The 17,852-nt window shown below is 34.9% G+C and overlaps 1 protein-coding gene and 1 pseudogene across 3 annotated transcripts in view; both read left to right on the top strand.

Moving 5' to 3' along the window:
- Positions 1-17,852, top strand: part of LOC145279984 (ankyrin repeat and fibronectin type-III domain-containing protein 1-like) — a 529,276-nt gene that overhangs the window by 385,211 nt on the left and 126,213 nt on the right. For all 3 annotated transcript variants that reach the window (XM_080131579.1, XM_080131580.1, XM_080131581.1), the window contains one exon: positions 3,606-3,637. In XM_080131579.1, the coding sequence (XP_079987705.1) occupies positions 3,606-3,637 (32 nt within the window). The remainder of the gene's footprint in view (positions 1-3,605; positions 3,638-17,852) is intronic.
- Positions 5,990-6,116, top strand: LOC145280513 (U2 spliceosomal RNA; annotated as a pseudogene).

Genomic DNA, 17,852 nt, shown 5'->3' with positions numbered 1-17,852 from the left:
TTTTTGTTTTTTGTTTTTGTTTTTTTGTTTTTTTGTTTTTTTTTTTTTGCTTTGCTTAATAGTATACACATATATACACAAATATAAAACTCCCGGAGGAGGGAAGTCATCCAAAACCTATCTCTCTGCGAATTCAGTAAATAGAGAAAGATCTGAACTGCCCATTTGCCACGTCCCACGAGTCACTTCCTTTCTGTGACGTAAGTGCTGTGGTTCTTACTTGACTTTTAATTAAAAAATTATTCTCATCATCGAAATGTCCCATTCTCATCTCATTTTTACATGCCGCCATTTAATTATTGACGTTGTTTTGACGATTATAATGGACAGGTAAAGAATGGGAGGAAAATATGTCAAATTTAAATTCCAGCTCTAAACAATTAGGTTTTTGTTTTTGTTTTTTTTAGTTACTAAAAGTAAATGCTACCTAAGTAAACATTAATAAAATTTACAATTTTCTGCAATTCAGACAGATTTAGTAAAATAAAATAACGTCAGTCTATGGAACTCTATACTGCGGGACTACTTTTCATCTAACTACAACATAGTCGCTCTAAAGTACAATGTAAACAAGTTCTTGTTGAGCCATCCTCTTAAATAATCAGAAGAGACGTTGCGAGTCTATGTTATCGTAATTTTCATCGCACGTGCTTGATTGAGCTTCGATTTATGCTTTCACCGCCTGCAAAATATTCACAACAAACACTGGTTGAGCTACAACCACAGTCAAAAATTTCGCCTGCTCTCTGCATGCATGCAGTGGCTCTCTAAATTATAGAGCCACAGTAATCTCGAGGAGACAAGTAAAGACGGTAGTTGCGCGTTGCTTTCCGCCTTGATTCAGGGTTGTATCTCTTCGCGTGAGTTAAACGCGCCTCCAGATACAAACCTGGAAATTTCTACGACTCGGCGCGGTGCATACAGAGCCTAGCCTTCCCAGATAGTCATCCGTCTGGAACTGGCCACTCATTGTTGCTTAACGTCGGTGATCTGGCGAGAACCAGTGTGTCAACTTGATTGTACCTACCGCTTGTAAAACACTATACTGCGGAGCTACTTTCCAGCTAACTACAACATGGTTGTTTTCAAGTCCAATAAAAATACGTTCTGGTTGAGCCGTCCTCTTAAACAATCAAATTTTACCTCATTTTTATGACTAACGATCATTACGCTGTTGTCTCACCGACCAGATGACACTGATTAAACTTTATCCTCGAATGGCATTTGGACTTTGTTGATTAGTGAATGCGTAACAGTGTGGGTGTGCATATGCAAATGCATGCGAAATGTGAAATGACGTCACCGTAAGGAAAAAGAAAATGACTATAAAAAAGAACTTGTGTGAGAGACAAAGGAACACGTTCAGGAACACTTCGGGAGCATGTTCGAGATCACATTACTGAAGTGGATGTGGATGACGTCCGAGGGGACGCAGGTCAGAGAGGAAGAGCACAGTCTCGTGAGAGAAGACGATCACGTTTTTTGTTTTGTTTTGTTTTTTCGGGAAAGTATTGAGAAATAAACGGTGTTGTTACAGAAGAAAAAATATAGTTGAGTTATTACTTGTCTTCTGTTCCTTGCGATGTAGACTCCATACAACGTGTAGGTCCTGTCTGTAAAAAGTGTACAACTGTACAACTGCCTTGTAAAAAAAAATAAATAAATAAATAAACAACAACAATGCCATAAACCAAACGAAACGAAACCAAACGAAACGAAACCAAATGAAACGAAACGAAACCAAATTAAACGAAACCAAACCAAATTAAACGAAACGAAACCAAATTAAACGAAACGAAACCAAATGAAACTACGCCAAAAGTGCATGATGTAGTAACTCTTAAAATAATCCCATTCTAGCTGAGTGGTCCTAAACATTTGTTAATGACTGTACATTTTTTTTATTTCCCTTCGAAAGTGTGAGAAATTTAGGAATGCCTTTTTTCTTTCTTTTTTTTTTTGCGGGATTCTGAATGACAGTTAAAATGAAACAACAATTTTTGTCAACCAGTCAAATCCTATTGTAGACCATTGAATTACAACTACATACTTTAGTGAATATGAGAATAGCAAAGGTTATACGGCACAATCACGTTGACATACCAGTTCTCGCCAGATCACCGAAGTTAAGCAGCGTTGAGCCTCCCCAGTACCAGATGGGTGACCATTTGGGAAGGCGAGGCGCTGTATGTACTGCGAGGTAAAATACCAAGTTGAGAAACTGGCGCGGTCTATCATTCTCTCGAGGGTAGATGGGACTCTCTTAAGCCGTTGTAGGCATCCCATCTAGTGATGGCGTCACGATAAAAAAATACCCTTGATAGCCCTGGCGAACCATCAAGTATTCAGCCACCGACAAGATTTGAATTATACTACAAACGCGTGTAATGAGTTCAATCTCGGCTGCGGCCGCGCTGGATGGATGGGAGAAGTGACCTATTTGCATAACTTGTCCACCAAAGTTTAGTTATGAATATCCAACTGTTTTGTTTGATTCTCGTTCTATGATAAGCCCATCTAGATACAACGTTCAAAATTACAAATAACTCTCACGCATTGCCTTAATTTTTATCCTGATTCTTTCCATCTATATATAAGAAACAAAGGACAGGTAAATCCCTGAAAGCTTAGGTAAGCGTAACCATTTAATACAACACAATGGCCAATAAAAAAAAATTAATAAATAAATAAATATCCAATAGATCTTAAATTTAAAAGTGATAAAATCGTGCATAAAATTTGACGGGGTATCGTAGCTCGGTGGGAAAATATCAGGCTGCCGATTGGGCAGTTACGAGTTCGATCCTTGTTAAATGTTTAGCCCCGCTTGCAATGGGTGATATCCAGAAACATATGTTCTATGATAACTTTTGTGCACGTAAAAAAACATTTAATAAATATTTAGATGAAAATATTTAATAAACATTAATAATAATAATAATAATAACAACAAAATACGCCCCCCCCCCAAAAAAAAAGGCGAGACAAATAAACAAAGGACAGGTAACTCTTTCAACGCTTAGGTAAGCATAATAATAAAATACAACAGAATCGTTAATTAAAGATAAATTTAAAAAACAAGCAAACAATAGATCTTACATTTGAAAGCGATAAAATCGTGCATAGAATTTGACGGGGTATCGTAGCTCGATGGAAAAAACGGTTTTCATCAAACGGAAATGGAATCGTGTCATTTTTTTCTATGGCGACAATTTTATCGTTCCGCCTTGTACAACATTTGTCTCATTCAGGTTACTGTTCTTATCTTGGCTGTTATTCTCACGACATTCGAGTCACTGTAACCTCTGACCTTCTTCAGAGACGTCTCGTCGAACTCGGGAATCTGTACGGAATTTTGAACGGAATCCTGTATTTAATAAACGGTAGGCGGAGGGGGGTACTTTTTCCTACGTAGGTTGAGTCGGTTTACTATGCAGGAGTAAGTTTTTTATGGAATCTTCAATTTATGAGCGGTCAGCTAATTACAGCAGTCCTTATGTCTAAGTGTCAATACGCCCTCTTTGGAAAGAATGATATTAAAAGAAAAAAAATCTTTATAAAAAAAATGTATTTTTACTGATTTCTCTTTTTAATGTTATTTTCAGAACATGGTACCGAGTTTGGAAGGAGAAAAAAGGTAAGTCATCATTGACAAAATATATATTTTAGTGAAACCGGAATACATACATACATACATACATACATGATGATGATTGATTGCAACGTCTTGTCAGACGAGTGCCACTCCCTCAAACATTTAATGTCCATGAGCCCAAATGCCTGAGGGAGTATCTATACAAAAATGATGTTACAGAGTCTTAGCTTTGTACGACAGCTAAATCTCTCTCTCTCTCTCTCTCTCTCTCTCTCTCTCTCTCTCTCTCTCTCTCTCTCTCTCTCTCTCTGTTCAGATAATGTTTAGATCCAGTAACAAGCAAGAGCAAAATAGCCAGCAACAAATTAAACTGCAGACCAGCTTAATGCGGGTACTGGTCTCCCGTTTTATGTTTTTTTTTAAATCAGAGATTTCCCTCTCCTAGAAAGGTTGCCTTCACCACGGCTTACGGGATCTCTCTCCACCCCAACACATATATACATACACACAAATATACACGGTGCTAGTTGGCCGTTGACCCCGAAAAAGGGTTCATTCGCCCTTTGAAAGGTCTTGTTTTAATCCTTCAGGGAGACTAGCCGCCCTCCTCATCAAACAAGTCTGGTGGAGAAACCAGTTTAGTCGCCGGTGACCTGACCATGAGGTAGGTAGTACTGGGTTACATGGTACCAGTAGCATATGACATGACCTGACCATAACATACATACATACATGCGTACAGGTGCTTGAAAAATCGATACCATAACTTTGGAATACATTCTCTTTACTAGCCAGGAGATCCGACGTTGCCTGGGATAGAACAAAGATCAACGAAAGTCCTACTCTTCCAATACTTTGACTATCATGGAAATCAGTGAAATTGCCGATTCTTCATTTAAATCGAGTGATTGCCTGCTATAGTTGGAAACTCAGTTCACAATACATTATAGTCTACATTGCACTGTAGAGAACCTACTGTTGATTTTATAAATTCATTTTTATATAATGGCTTGAATTAAAAAAAAAATTAAAACAGAAGTCCAATATCATGGTTCAGTTGTGCTCTAAACAGAAACATCCATTCCGAACACGTTCCTGTGTTATCAAAAGAACCTACTGTAGATTTTATATGCAATGTCCTTCTGCGTGTGCGGCGATGAAACTTCTTAAATGCACTTGTGATGTTAGGCTGTATAAGGATGTTAACAGGTCAAAATCGGACTGTTCATTCTTTAATATGATTTTTCGATTATCAATTTTCAATACTTATCAGAGGCATTATGATACGGCAGGCGAAACTTCCTTCCAGTGCACCGTGGTGGGTCCACAACTGAGCAGGCAATCAATCGATTTGATTGAAAAATGGACGATTTCACCGATTTCGACGACGATAAAAAAATGGGAGTGTGAAACATTCGTTGATCATCATTGAACCCCAGGCAACGTCGAGTCTCTCTGCTAGTTTATTATGAATTATAACTGAAAAAGAATTACTTTATTATTAAGATGTAATCGGCCTTTGTAAGAGACAGAGTGGTATAGATGGATAAAGCTAGTGTAATCTAATCCAGGTGAATGTTGTTAATTTTGTTATAGACGTGTTCCTTTCTTTTTTTTTTTTTTAGTCGCATGCAAGCGACTCTATAAGTCACTCCGTCGGTCCGTCGGTCTGTGCGTAACACTTTTGTGCTTGGCCTTTTTGGTTAAGATCAAAGGTTTGTTCTTAATACATGCTGTTCTTAGCTTTTTAAGCTTTTCTACCCGGGTGACAAGATCACAGTGTAGTATCTGTTCCGGCAGATACTACACTTAAGATAATTTGTACCAGTCAATGGAGGGGAAACCCTCTATACTGGGACAATTATTATTTTTGGTAACCAGAGTGACCCCTTTTAGGGGAGCTGGTTTTTACCTCACATTAAAAACGGCCTTGTGCCTAATTTGCTTAGTGGGGGAGCAAATAAATACCATCTGTTCCGGCAGATGCTGCAGGCTATGACTAGCTATGACTAGCTATGACTAGCAAAGACCAGATGTGGGGGCAACCCCACATGCCTGACCATTAACCAGCTCCCATTTCCCACCTCTCGGGAGCTGGTCCCCATTTTCCCTTCCCCCTCCCTTCACTCCTCACATTAAAAATCGGCCTTGTGCCTAATTTGCTCGGTGGGGGAGCAAATAAATACCATCTGTTCCGGCAGATACTACAAGCAAAGACCATATGTGGGGGCAACCCCACATATAAAACCTTGGTCAATGTAGGGGCAACCCTTCATACCAATTGTCACTATCCAGCTCCCCTATTCCCCGGAGAGTTGGTCTCCATTTCCCCTTCACTCCTCACATTAAAAATCGGCCTTGTGCCTAATTTGCTCGGTGGGGGAGCAAATAAATACCCTTTTCTTGGCCTTTTGGCCAAGATCAAAGTGTAGTATCTGTTCTCACTACATGCTGTACTTATTGTGATATAAAGTGGGGGATCACTTTTCTGTATTAATTTAATGTAAAATGATCACCCACTTTACAACCAGTCAGTCTCGAAGCCATTCAAGTCATTCTCCAGATTATTCAAGTTGTTTTTGAAGGATTCCAGTTATTTTTTAAGCATTCAAGTCATTCTTAAGGTCATTCGAGTCATCCTTAAGTTCATTAAAGTCATTCTAAGTCATTTACTTTTTATCTAAGTCATTTCAACCCATTTTTCGGTCATTTTAGTTTATCTTTAAGAATTTCATGTCAATCCTACAATCACGCATTCATTCATTATACGAGAGCACGTGACTAATGGCTATCGGCCTTGTTCAGTTTAATGTTGATCAAGTACGAGCGTCGTTTCAAACGTATTTTGTTTTTAATTCAAAATGTTGAAGAGTTATGAAGACGGGAGTAGTGCCATTAAAACGAGCGACCCTTTTGTGCTCCAGAATTTATTTTTCTACATAATCACCACACTTCTCAATGCACTTTTGTCAGGAATTCGATGACGCATCTCTGTTTCTGATGTACGTCTGCGATAGGGGGTTGCTGTCTTAGAGTCTCATACCGTCAATATCTGCAAGAGAGAGATGAAACTTTCAGGTCATGAATGTATAAGTTCAGTAATCATAACAATGCAATTTGCAATTCTCTCTGAATTTGCCTTTTGGCCAAGATCAAAGTGTAGTATCTGATCTTCAGATGCGGCACTTCCATTTCTCGTTCTCTTTCAGTGGAGGGGAAATCCTTCACGACTGAGACAATTTTTTTGTACTTTTTCTTCACATTAAAAAACGACCCCGTGGGGAGGCATTGTAAATAGGTACAAGAGTAATAAAAAAAATGGGAGGCATTACATCTGGAATGTCCTCTTACTCGAAATCACAATTATAAAAGTGTTTTCCAAAATTTATTTTTGTAATGATTTATGAGGTTCTAGTTCAGCTTCAGCATAAAAATGGTTACCCACACCGGTGTAAAATATTTCCATCTTTATTCTTTCTTTTCTTTTTTCTGTCCTCTTCGCCCCATCATATTCTACTGTTTGGACATCGTTCTCTTTTCGATGTGGCTGATTCAAATCACATCTATTTTAACCTACAGCCATATGTAACCGATTTGGCAGGCCCCCCCCCCCCCATCTGTTCTGCGATTTTCTCCTATTTAACAAGATATTATTCTTGATTCCACTATTCTATCCAAAGTGGTTTTATCCCAATGACTTCGGGAGTTTCTCTCATGAGAGTACATCTCAAACTTAATACTCTCTCTCTCTCTCTCTCTCTCTCTCTCTCTCTCTATATATATATATATATATATATATATATATATATATATATATATATATATATATATATATATATATATATATATATATATATACATTCTTTCTTCCTCCCTCCCTCTTTATTATTTTTCAACTGCTTCAACTTCTCTTTCAGCCAACTTGAACTGTCATCTTTTCCATTTCCCTCTGGGCAATTATATATGAAGCACTTTGTAACTGTAGAAACACTAATGAATGTCCCTTGGAAGGTAAATGCTTCATTTCTGACATCGTATATAAATGCGAAATCATTGAAAGTAATAGAACTAGAACGTAGTGTCGATGGGTAGTGGGTCAAAGAAAGATTTTGTAGCCACTTATCATCATTCAGAATACCAACCGAGGAAACGAATAAGAAATCAATTTCTTTGGCTAAATGGGTAAGGAAACTAAATAGAAATAACGTTGAGTATAAATCGAAATGGCCAATATTAGGAAGTGCAAGAAAGTATACGCTAAATACATCTAAGCGTAGCAACCTTTGCACCCTCAAATCATATATCTAAGGAGAATTTATTAAATAAACGCCAGGAAGTAGTCCAAAGTTGTTTGCATAGAATAAGTATGTACTCTCTTGTCTAAATCTAGACTAGATAGCTCAAAATAAATAAATAATTATAAATGTGGAAAACTAGTTGTTCATTGAAAAAGAAATGAAGGTGTAAAGTAGTAAGAATTTATGAAGTAATACAAATATAATAATAGTATAGGTGTGTTATATAGCACGGGGGGTCATATTGGGGATCATATATCGGGTACATGTAATACAGAGGTAACGATGAGAGAGACAAGACATGAGAAGATGATGTGAATTCATTATTGAATGAATGTGTAGTACTGTTCTTTTACATCAGAGAGGACACATTACTTGGAATGGGCTTATACAAAGTTCATTATAGATGATGATAGAAAAAAACGCATTTACCTTTCAGGTGTTGAATGACGACACGAAGACAACAGTTACAAAAATCGATGATGTTCTTTATTTCATTTGACCGGTCGAATAATGATGACGTCAGGAATTCAAATTCGAGATCTACATAGTTTAATGTCCTTTCCTTCACTTCTAAATGACCCTGACTCCAACTCTCTCCCTCTCTCTCTTCTCTCTCTCTCTCTCTCTCTCTCTCTCTCTCTCTCTCTGACTAGCAGACAACTATTCTGCTTCAACTGCCCGACTGCCCTAATCTGACTAATAACTAGCTCCTATATTGAGAATTCCCTTTTTGCTATGACGTCAGATGTGTGGTTCTAAAACGTGACCAACTCACGTGGCTAAGCACACGTTACAAACACACTTTCAACAACAAAGAATTCTCAACTAACCTATTTTTAACCTAACCTATTTTAATTCAGTTTTCATAAAAGAATGACCAATCAAATTCTTTTTACAATGCAAACAATATCTAACTATTTTATATAGAATTTAACAATAGCTAAATTCTAAAATTCCAATTTCTAAATCTATTTCTGAACGTTGCTTACAAGGTTCGAGTCTCTGCTTATCCATTTCCCACTTATCTAATGTTCTTCATGAAATTCATAAATTAAATTAATCATGTACTTAATAGATAATTAGATAGCATAATATATATATATGGAATTGAGAATATATATATATATATATATATACAGAGAGAGAGAGAGAGAGAGAGATTAGTGATGGGACGATTCCAGTAGTTTTCCCGATTCCGATACAATTACAGATTCTGTACAAAATACCCGATTCCAATGCAATTACTGCTTTCGATTCTTTATAAATCTCTAAATATTTAACTATAGAGTTGCTATTTTCCTTGATTTCTGTAAAAAAAAAAACACAAATATGCAGATATTTTCCTAAACGTGAAATTACACTTGTGGAGGATGATCTATAGATTTCAGTTTTACTTGTAATTTAAAATCAATAAATATTTATTATTTTATTATTTCAAATTCAAATAAAAAAGGCACTTAAAAGAATCGTTTTGGTATCAGAAACTGGGCAGCAATTTTCTCGATTCCGACACCGATTCCGATACCACCAAATTTGTTGATTTTTCCGATTCCCAATCCCGATTCCAATTAATCATTCTATTACTAATATATATATATATATATATATATATATATATATATATATATATACTAGCAGTTCAGCCCGGCTTTGCTCGGGCCCTATGCACTGTTCATAACTTGCCCTATGTGTGAATACACTTTATGTAAGATTTCAAATGTTTAGACCAAAATTTGTCTGAGTAATTTTAAAGTTTGACCCCAATTTTGACCCCTTAACATTTATTATTTTGGTTTCAAATAAAAATAAAAAGTTTTGCCCATGTCCAAGTTATCTACATTTCAAGTCTTTAGACCCAAAATTGGCGGAGGAATTTGGTAGAATCTGCAAAGAGCAAGTCTTTAAACTTTGACCTTTTGGCAGCCAATTTTTCGCCCCAAAACTGATTAAAATGCTTCCTAAATGTTTGAATACCCGTTATATATAAATTTCAAATGTTTAGACACAAAATTGGATGAGTAGTTTGCTAGACACCACAAAGGTAAAATCTTTTGAACTTTGACCCCTGGCAGTTCAAATATTCGACCCAAACCGATTCAAAAGCTTCCCGTATTTCTGAATACTCTTTATGTAAAATTTCAAATGTCCAGTCCAGAAACTGGTTGAGTAATTTGGTGGAGACCGCAAAGGTCAACTTTTTTTAAACTTTTACCCCAATTTTGACCCCTTAGCATTTATTGTTTTTTGCTCAAATTAAATTAAAACGTCTGATCCATATCCAAGTAACCTACATTTAAAATTTCAAGTGTTTATAACTAAAATTGACGGAGGAGTTCGGTAGAGTTTTCAAAGGTCAAAGCGTTGAACTTTGGCCCTTTGACAGCCAAATTTCTGGCCGAAAACCGATTAAAAAGATTTTCCCCAATCTCAATACCCGTTACGTCAAATCTCGAGTCTCTGGTCTGAAAATTAACAAAGTTATTTGGTAGGGAAATGTACACAGACACACGCACACACATTTTCACTTATATATATATATATATATATATATATATATATATATATATAAGAGAAAGAAAATTAAAACTGTAAGTTGAACTTTACAATCAAAATTTATTGTTCGACTGAATACTCCAAAAAACAATTTATAAAGTCCTTATTCCACGGAGTTTCAAAGAATGCTATTATTGTTATTCTTCTCATCAGAGGACATAAAGAAATCAGCAAATTGTATTTGTAGCAATGCTAGAATTTGATAGTCAAGGCATTAAGTGAAACCGCAATTTATCGTAGTTATAAATTGCCAAATAAAAAAATAAAAAAATGTTGGACATGTAAAAACGTATATATAAAAAAACAAACCGCGCATAATATTTCAGCTTGCATGAAACTCCTCTCAAGTTGATCCAAAATGCAAAATAGTTCTTTAGAGAAAATCGATTCCAAAACAAATCCAGCGTGACGATGCATATAATCCGATTCGAAAGTTTTCAAAACAGCTGAAATAATTAAAATTGTTTTTTTTTTTTTTCGGGCAGCGCAGTAGCCCAAAAAGAAGTCCGTCCCCAGTCAAATGGAACCTAATAGTAAAATAAGAGAAATCCAGACACTAGTTTCTGTAGGCTGTTTTTGAAAAATCAAAACATCGAAAAACAAAAACAAAAAGAAAAACTGACGTAAGGCAAACGAACGATGTTAAATGTAAAAATCGAAAAAACAAAAACAAAAAAGAAAACAGAAAAAACGAACGTTAAAAGTAAAAACCAAAAAAATATACACGTTAAAAATGGCTTAAATAAGCCTGTTTCAATATTAAAATTTAAAAAATTGGTGGGTACCCGGGTGTTTTTGGGTGTGTGTGGTCGGTCAGGGGTGGCGGTGTTAATGAAAACCTAAGAATAAGCGAAGTAAAAAAAAAAAACGGAAAAAGAACGTTACGTGAAAAATGGCTTAAATAACACTGCTTCAATATCAAAATTTAAAAAATCGAAAAAAAAAAAATCTCACACCACAATTCGAACCCAAAATGTTTAGATAATGAACCAACGCTTTAACCAACTGAGGTAACACGACGTACATGAAATTGCGTCAGTTCTTCAAATATTAAAACTGAATCAGATCATGATGTCGTCTGACGCATGCGTAGAACTGATCTCGAAATGAGAGGACGGTTTTTGTTGACCTCCTCCTGTAGAAAAGTGTTGATTTCAGGGTGAAAAATTAATGTTTTGGGCCAATTTTTCGATATTTTTCGGGTGAAGGGTGGGGCTTTCATATGAGACCAAATTTGTTAATTTTTGTTCTGTCTGTCGAAAGTTTTTAGCAGACACACAAACATACAAACATACACACATACATTTTTCGCTTATATATATATAGAAGGTTTCATATGTTCAGTATAGATAAGGTGGGAAATGATATATCAGTTGAATAAAACGGCTCTTTAATTAGTGCTTGAAGATATTTTTAAATTGCAAGGGAATTAACTGAGTGATTTTCTAAGCGGATTAAGTTCCTTGGACGGCGTTGAGAAATCATGATGACTTAAATAAACATTCGTCTTCTATAATACGAATAAAATTGTGAATAGCCCTAACTAACTTAATATTAGATAATATGGCATTATTGGAATACAATTATTTTTTAATCATATACATTTATACTTTGTAACTATAAGGAAAATAACCAACAATTTAAGTTTATATGAAAAAGAAAAAAAAATTAAATATGAGAGTGTCATCCATATAATGAATATGGCTGCACATTAAAATATTGTATACAGTTTTAAAAGGTTAGGAATAAACCCATTGGAAATATAACCCCAACTAGCATACAATAATTAGTTGTTGAAATAAAATAAAATTATTCGTATTATTTGGATTCATCGGACTACTGTTTTCATCTTGAGTGTCATTTTCATAACGTTTCGGTCGATGTAACCTTCGACTTTCTTCAGGTGTATCTTGTTGAACTCGGGAATGTTTCTGTCGAACTCGGGAATTTGGATGGAATTTCAAGCGAAATCCTTTATTTACTTCACGGGGGGGGGGTCATGCTCTTGTTCCGTTAGCCACAACTGAATAGGGATCCTAAGTAATTCACAATTGTATTTTTCGGTCACCCACACTGACGATTGAACCTCCAACCTTCAGGAGAATATCACTTTTTTCAAGTGATTTTTCCAAGTACTCTAACCACTGCGCCACGGGTCCTGTTTGAAACCCTCGATAACAATTTAAGATTGAACGGTTAGAAAGACCAGACGAGTGCATAATTGTTTTTAATAAATGTTGCTATGAAGATAAAAATTAAAATAAAATAAAATCAATCTTTTTATTTTATTTTTAATAAAAAGCAATATTTATTTAAAACAATTTCACACTCGTCTAGTCTTTCTAACCGTTAAATCTTAAAATTATTATATAATAAATACGTTTATATTAGGTTGTTCCATAAGTTCCCGCCGTTTTTTTGTTTTTTGTTTTTTTTTTTGTTTTTTGCTTTTATTCAAATAATTTTAACAGCAAAAGTATGTTCGTGTGGGACCCAAGCTCCAAGTTTTTGTGTGACTCCCATCGACTGAAGGTGACGTAAAATTGTTGCAAAATCACACTTCCATCTTTTCGCCCAATTCTGTTGGTTGGTTGTTTTTGTTTACGGCATATCAACCCTTTTCAGGTAATTTAATGCCGAATCCGAAGATTTTGAAGAAAATTTTTTAATAGAATATATTCGTTGTTTTCAAGTCGGTTTCTATTTAACCCATAGTTGGGACCCTAACAGGTATTAACACTCCGGGTCAGAGTGGACCTGGGAGCAATGGCAATTAAAGGGTGACTCCACACTCCCCAAAGCTTGCAAGCTGGGGCCTCACCACTGGATATAGTTAAAGGTTATATCCAGGACCTCACCCAATTCTCTACATATATGATGATCATCTCCTTCAAAAGTAACCTGAGTTGGTCTTTATCTTGAATAGTCTTTCGGAACGAGGGGCGTCATTGAGGTAAAAATTACTGTTTGAATCTGATAAAGCAATCTCGATCAGTTCTCTCAGCTATAGGGTCTTTTCCATATACGGCACAAATATCCTTAGTCACTTCACTCGCTTTTTAACCTCGATTAATGACGGAAAGAAGATTTCGAAAAAAAAAAAAAAAGATAGTTCGAAGAAACCTACAATGAGAAAGAGAGAGAGGGGGAAGGTAGAGAGAAAATGAGAGAAAGTAGAGAAATAGCGAGAAAAAAAGAGAGAAGGGAGAGGGAAAGAGAAAGAGAGAAAGAGAGGGGAAGAAGAGAGAAAAGGAGAGTAAGAAAAAAAGAGAGAGTAATGGAGAGAAAAATAGAGAGAAAAGGCGGAGAGAGAAAGAAGAAGAGATATAGAAAAGAAGAGAAAGAACGAGAGGGAAAGAGAGAGGGGAAAGAGAGAAACAAAGAAAGAGGGGGAGTGGGGACAAATAGAGAGAGAAAGAGAGAGAGAAGAGGGAAAAAAGAGAGGAAAAAACAGAGAGAGATAAAGAGAAAGAGAGAAAAGAAAGAAAAAGAGAGCGGTAGAAAAAGAGAGAGGGAATGAAAAAAGAGAGAGAAAGCAGAGAGAGAGAAAAAGTAGAAGAGAAAGAGAGGAAAAAGAGAAAAGAGAGAGGGGGCTAATGATGCAGGATTTTGTTTCTAGTTTGAATTTATAGTTGTAGAAGCCATCTGCCACCGAATTCCGTGTCAAATTTCGTTGCTTTTAATTCCTGTGCAATGGGCGGACACACTACAGCTGGCCGAATCAAAGCCGGCGTGTCTGCAAAACGGAAATAATGAGGTCCTCCCTCCCTCGAGGAACCCATAGGAACCGTATGACCTGAAATGAGAAGCAACGGTTCAGCGCTCACTTCCTGTGTGCATAATAGCAACACAGAAGCAGTCGAACAATTCGCAGTGAAGAGAATGCTTTACTTTTAATTTAAGTGGGAAATTGTTGCTTTTGTTTTGTCTTTACTCCACCCACTTAAACACAGACACACACACACACAGACACACACACACACACACACGCACGCACGCACGCACGCACGCACACACACACACAGTACCCACCTATACAGCCTCATGCTTACATAAGAAACTCGTAGAAATGCTTACATTAGAAACACGTAGAAATGTAATAAGTAGTGATGGGACGATTCCAATATTTTTCCGATTCCGATACAATTACCGATTCTTATTCCAATTCTTTATAAATCTCTAAATATTTAACTATAAAAGTGTTATTTTGTCCCGATTACTGTAAGAACATATTCTAGATGTGCCTATATTTTCTCAAACGTAAAAATACAATTGTGAGGGGGGGTGATCTAGAGATTTTAGTCTTACTGGAAGTTTAAATCAATAAATATTTATTATTTTCTCATTATTACAAGCAGTGGAAGATGTTTCTTAGACCAAAATCAAATAAAAAAAGATAATTTAAGGAATCGGTTTTGGTATCGGATAATGGGCTCAAATTTTTCCGGTTCTGATACCTCTTCTGATACCCCAAAAAGATCCGATTTTTCTAATTCCCGATTACGATTAATCGTCCCAACACTAGTAATAAGTTCATAGAACTTCTGTCATTATTAACCAGCAGAGAGTTACCACTATCTATCAATGGAAAAGTCTAGCAAGCACACACACACACATACACACAGACACACACACACACACACATATATATATATATATATACATATATATATATGTATGTATATATATATGTGTGTATATATATGTATGTATATATATATGTATGTATATATATGTATGTATATATATATATATATGTATGTATATATATATATATATATATATATATATATATATATATGCAGTGTGAATGTGTGAGGAAGTGAAACTTGGCCAGTAAGAGTTGAGGACATGCGTTGCATGGAGATTAGTTATACTGGTTGTGTTGTTTCACGACATATCAACCCTTTTTGTGTTATTTAATACCAAATCCAGTAATTTGGGAAAAAAGATTTCATGCTTCAAGTTCTTTAAAATATTTATTCATGGAGTTTGGTTTGGTTTGGTTGTTTGGGAAAGCGAAAATTGTTGTTTTTGTTTTTTGACTTTGCATGTTTGGAATAGACAACCCATCCTGTGAGTAAGGAATGAGGGGGAGGGGTCAGAATATTTGCTCTATATTTAACCTTGATAATCGCTGTCAGGATCCCGAGACGCAAGAAAGCAAGAAAAGGAAAAAAAAGGCATGTTAAAGGCAAGTGTGTCTTTAATTCGTCTATAATAAAATGCATGCATACGATATTGGGTCGTCAACTTAATGTAACTGCTTACCTTCTATAAGGTAATATATATATATATATATATATATATATATATATATATATATATAAGTGAACGTGTCTGTCTGTCTGTGTGTCTGTGTGTCTGTCTGTCTGTGTACATTTCCCTACGCAATAACTCTGTCAATTTTTAGTCTATAGACTCGAAATTTGAAATACCGGGTACTGAGATTTGGGAAAATCGATGTGACGGATGTCAGCCAGAAATTTGGCTGTTAAGGGGTCAAATTTCAACGATTTGACCTTTAAGAACTCTACCAAACTCCTCCGACAATTTTGGGTCTAGACACTTGAAATTTTAGATATAGGTTCCTTGAACCTGGATCTAACTTAATAAAGTGATTTGAGCCCGAAACAATAAATTTTAAGGGGTCATAATAGGGGTCAAAGTTTTAAAAAATTAACCATTTTTTTTGTTTTTTTTTGTTTTTTTTTTTTGCACAGCATACACCTCCAAACACCCGAACAACGCCGGGCACCCCTGCTAGTATATATATATATGTATATATATATATGTATATATATATGTATATATGTATATATATATATATATATATATATATATATATATATATATATATATATATATATATATAGATAGATAGATAGATAGATAGATAGACATTCAATGAATTTAAAAATTTATGCCGTGAAATGTTTGAGTTTCAGATCAAAAGATTTTTATTATTCTATGTAAGACAAAAATACATTTGAAATATTATAACTCCTTATTCTATAGGATTTCGGTGTCTACCATCTGTTCAGTGGAGAAAATATTAGCAAATAATTATAATGGTTTACACCTTATCCTTATTTGCTAACGTCAGTGAGACATGGAAAATCACAATTAAAAATTCATTGCGTAATTAAAAGTCATAGAGTAAGGGAAGTTAAAGAAAAGGATATAAAAGTTAACATCCAAATTGCATGTTGTTGGATATTTTTATTCTTAAGAATATATACAAGGTGTCCACAAAGTCTGGCTACATTATGTAGCCAGACTTTGTGGAAGCATCCTGTAGATTATGTAGCCAGACTTTGTGGGCACCCTATATATATATATATATATATATATATATATATATATATATATATATATATATATATATATATATATAATATTAGTGATGGGATGGTTCCAACATTTTTCCCGATTCTGATACAATTACCGATTCTGTACTAAATTCCCAATTCTGATACAATTACCAATTCTGATTCTGATTCTTTATAAATCTCTAAATATTTAACTCTAGAGTTGTTATTTTTCCTGATTTCTGTGAGAAAAAAAAACACGTGTAAAATATGCATATATTTTCCTAAGAGTAAAATTACACTTGTGAAGGATGGTCTATAGATTTTAGCATTACTGGTATTTTAAAATCAATAAATATTTATTATTTTATTATTACTAGCAATGGAAGATTCTGCTTTAAACAAAATCAAATAAAAACAAGATAATTAAAAGAATCGTTGCACAAACGCACAAATTTTCTCGATGCCGATTCCAATGCCGATTCTGATACCTTCAAATTTGTTTATTTTTTAATTCCCGATTCCGATTCCGACTAATCGTCCCAATACTAATATATATATATATATATATATATATATATATATATATATATATATATATATATATATATATATATATATATATTTGTCCCATCCCCCTCTTTAGTTGTTTCTCTCTTTCCCTCTCGTTATTTCTCTTACTTTCAATCTCTCTTCTTCTTTCTCTCCCTGCCTTTTCTCTCTATTTTTCTCTTCCTTTCCATTACTCTCTCTCTCTCTCTTACTCTCTTTTTCTCTTTTATTTCCCTCTCTTTCTCTCTCTCCCCCCCTCTCTCTCTCATTGTGGGTTTCTTCCAGTTATCTTATTTTTTATTTTATATAGAACGCAACATCGGTAAATCAGGAAACTCAAAGAATCACCAGCGCACTTGTGTTTATCAAGTATAGAGATGAATAACACAATTGCAAAATGAAAATTCCTTACTTCACTGACTTGGGAGTATATATATATATATATATATATATATATATATATATATATATATATATATATATATATATATATATATATATATATATATATATATGCTCTCCAGTCAGTGAATTAAGGAATTT

This window comes from Euprymna scolopes, chromosome 7, assembly GCF_053919585.1.
Source record: "Euprymna scolopes isolate OS-2025 chromosome 7, ASM5391958v1, whole genome shotgun sequence".
In the NCBI taxonomy this organism is placed as follows: domain Eukaryota; kingdom Metazoa; phylum Mollusca; class Cephalopoda; order Sepiida; family Sepiolidae; genus Euprymna; species Euprymna scolopes.
The sequence above is the reverse complement of the archived record's forward strand: the minus strand, read 5'-3'. Positions and strand labels throughout refer to the sequence as shown.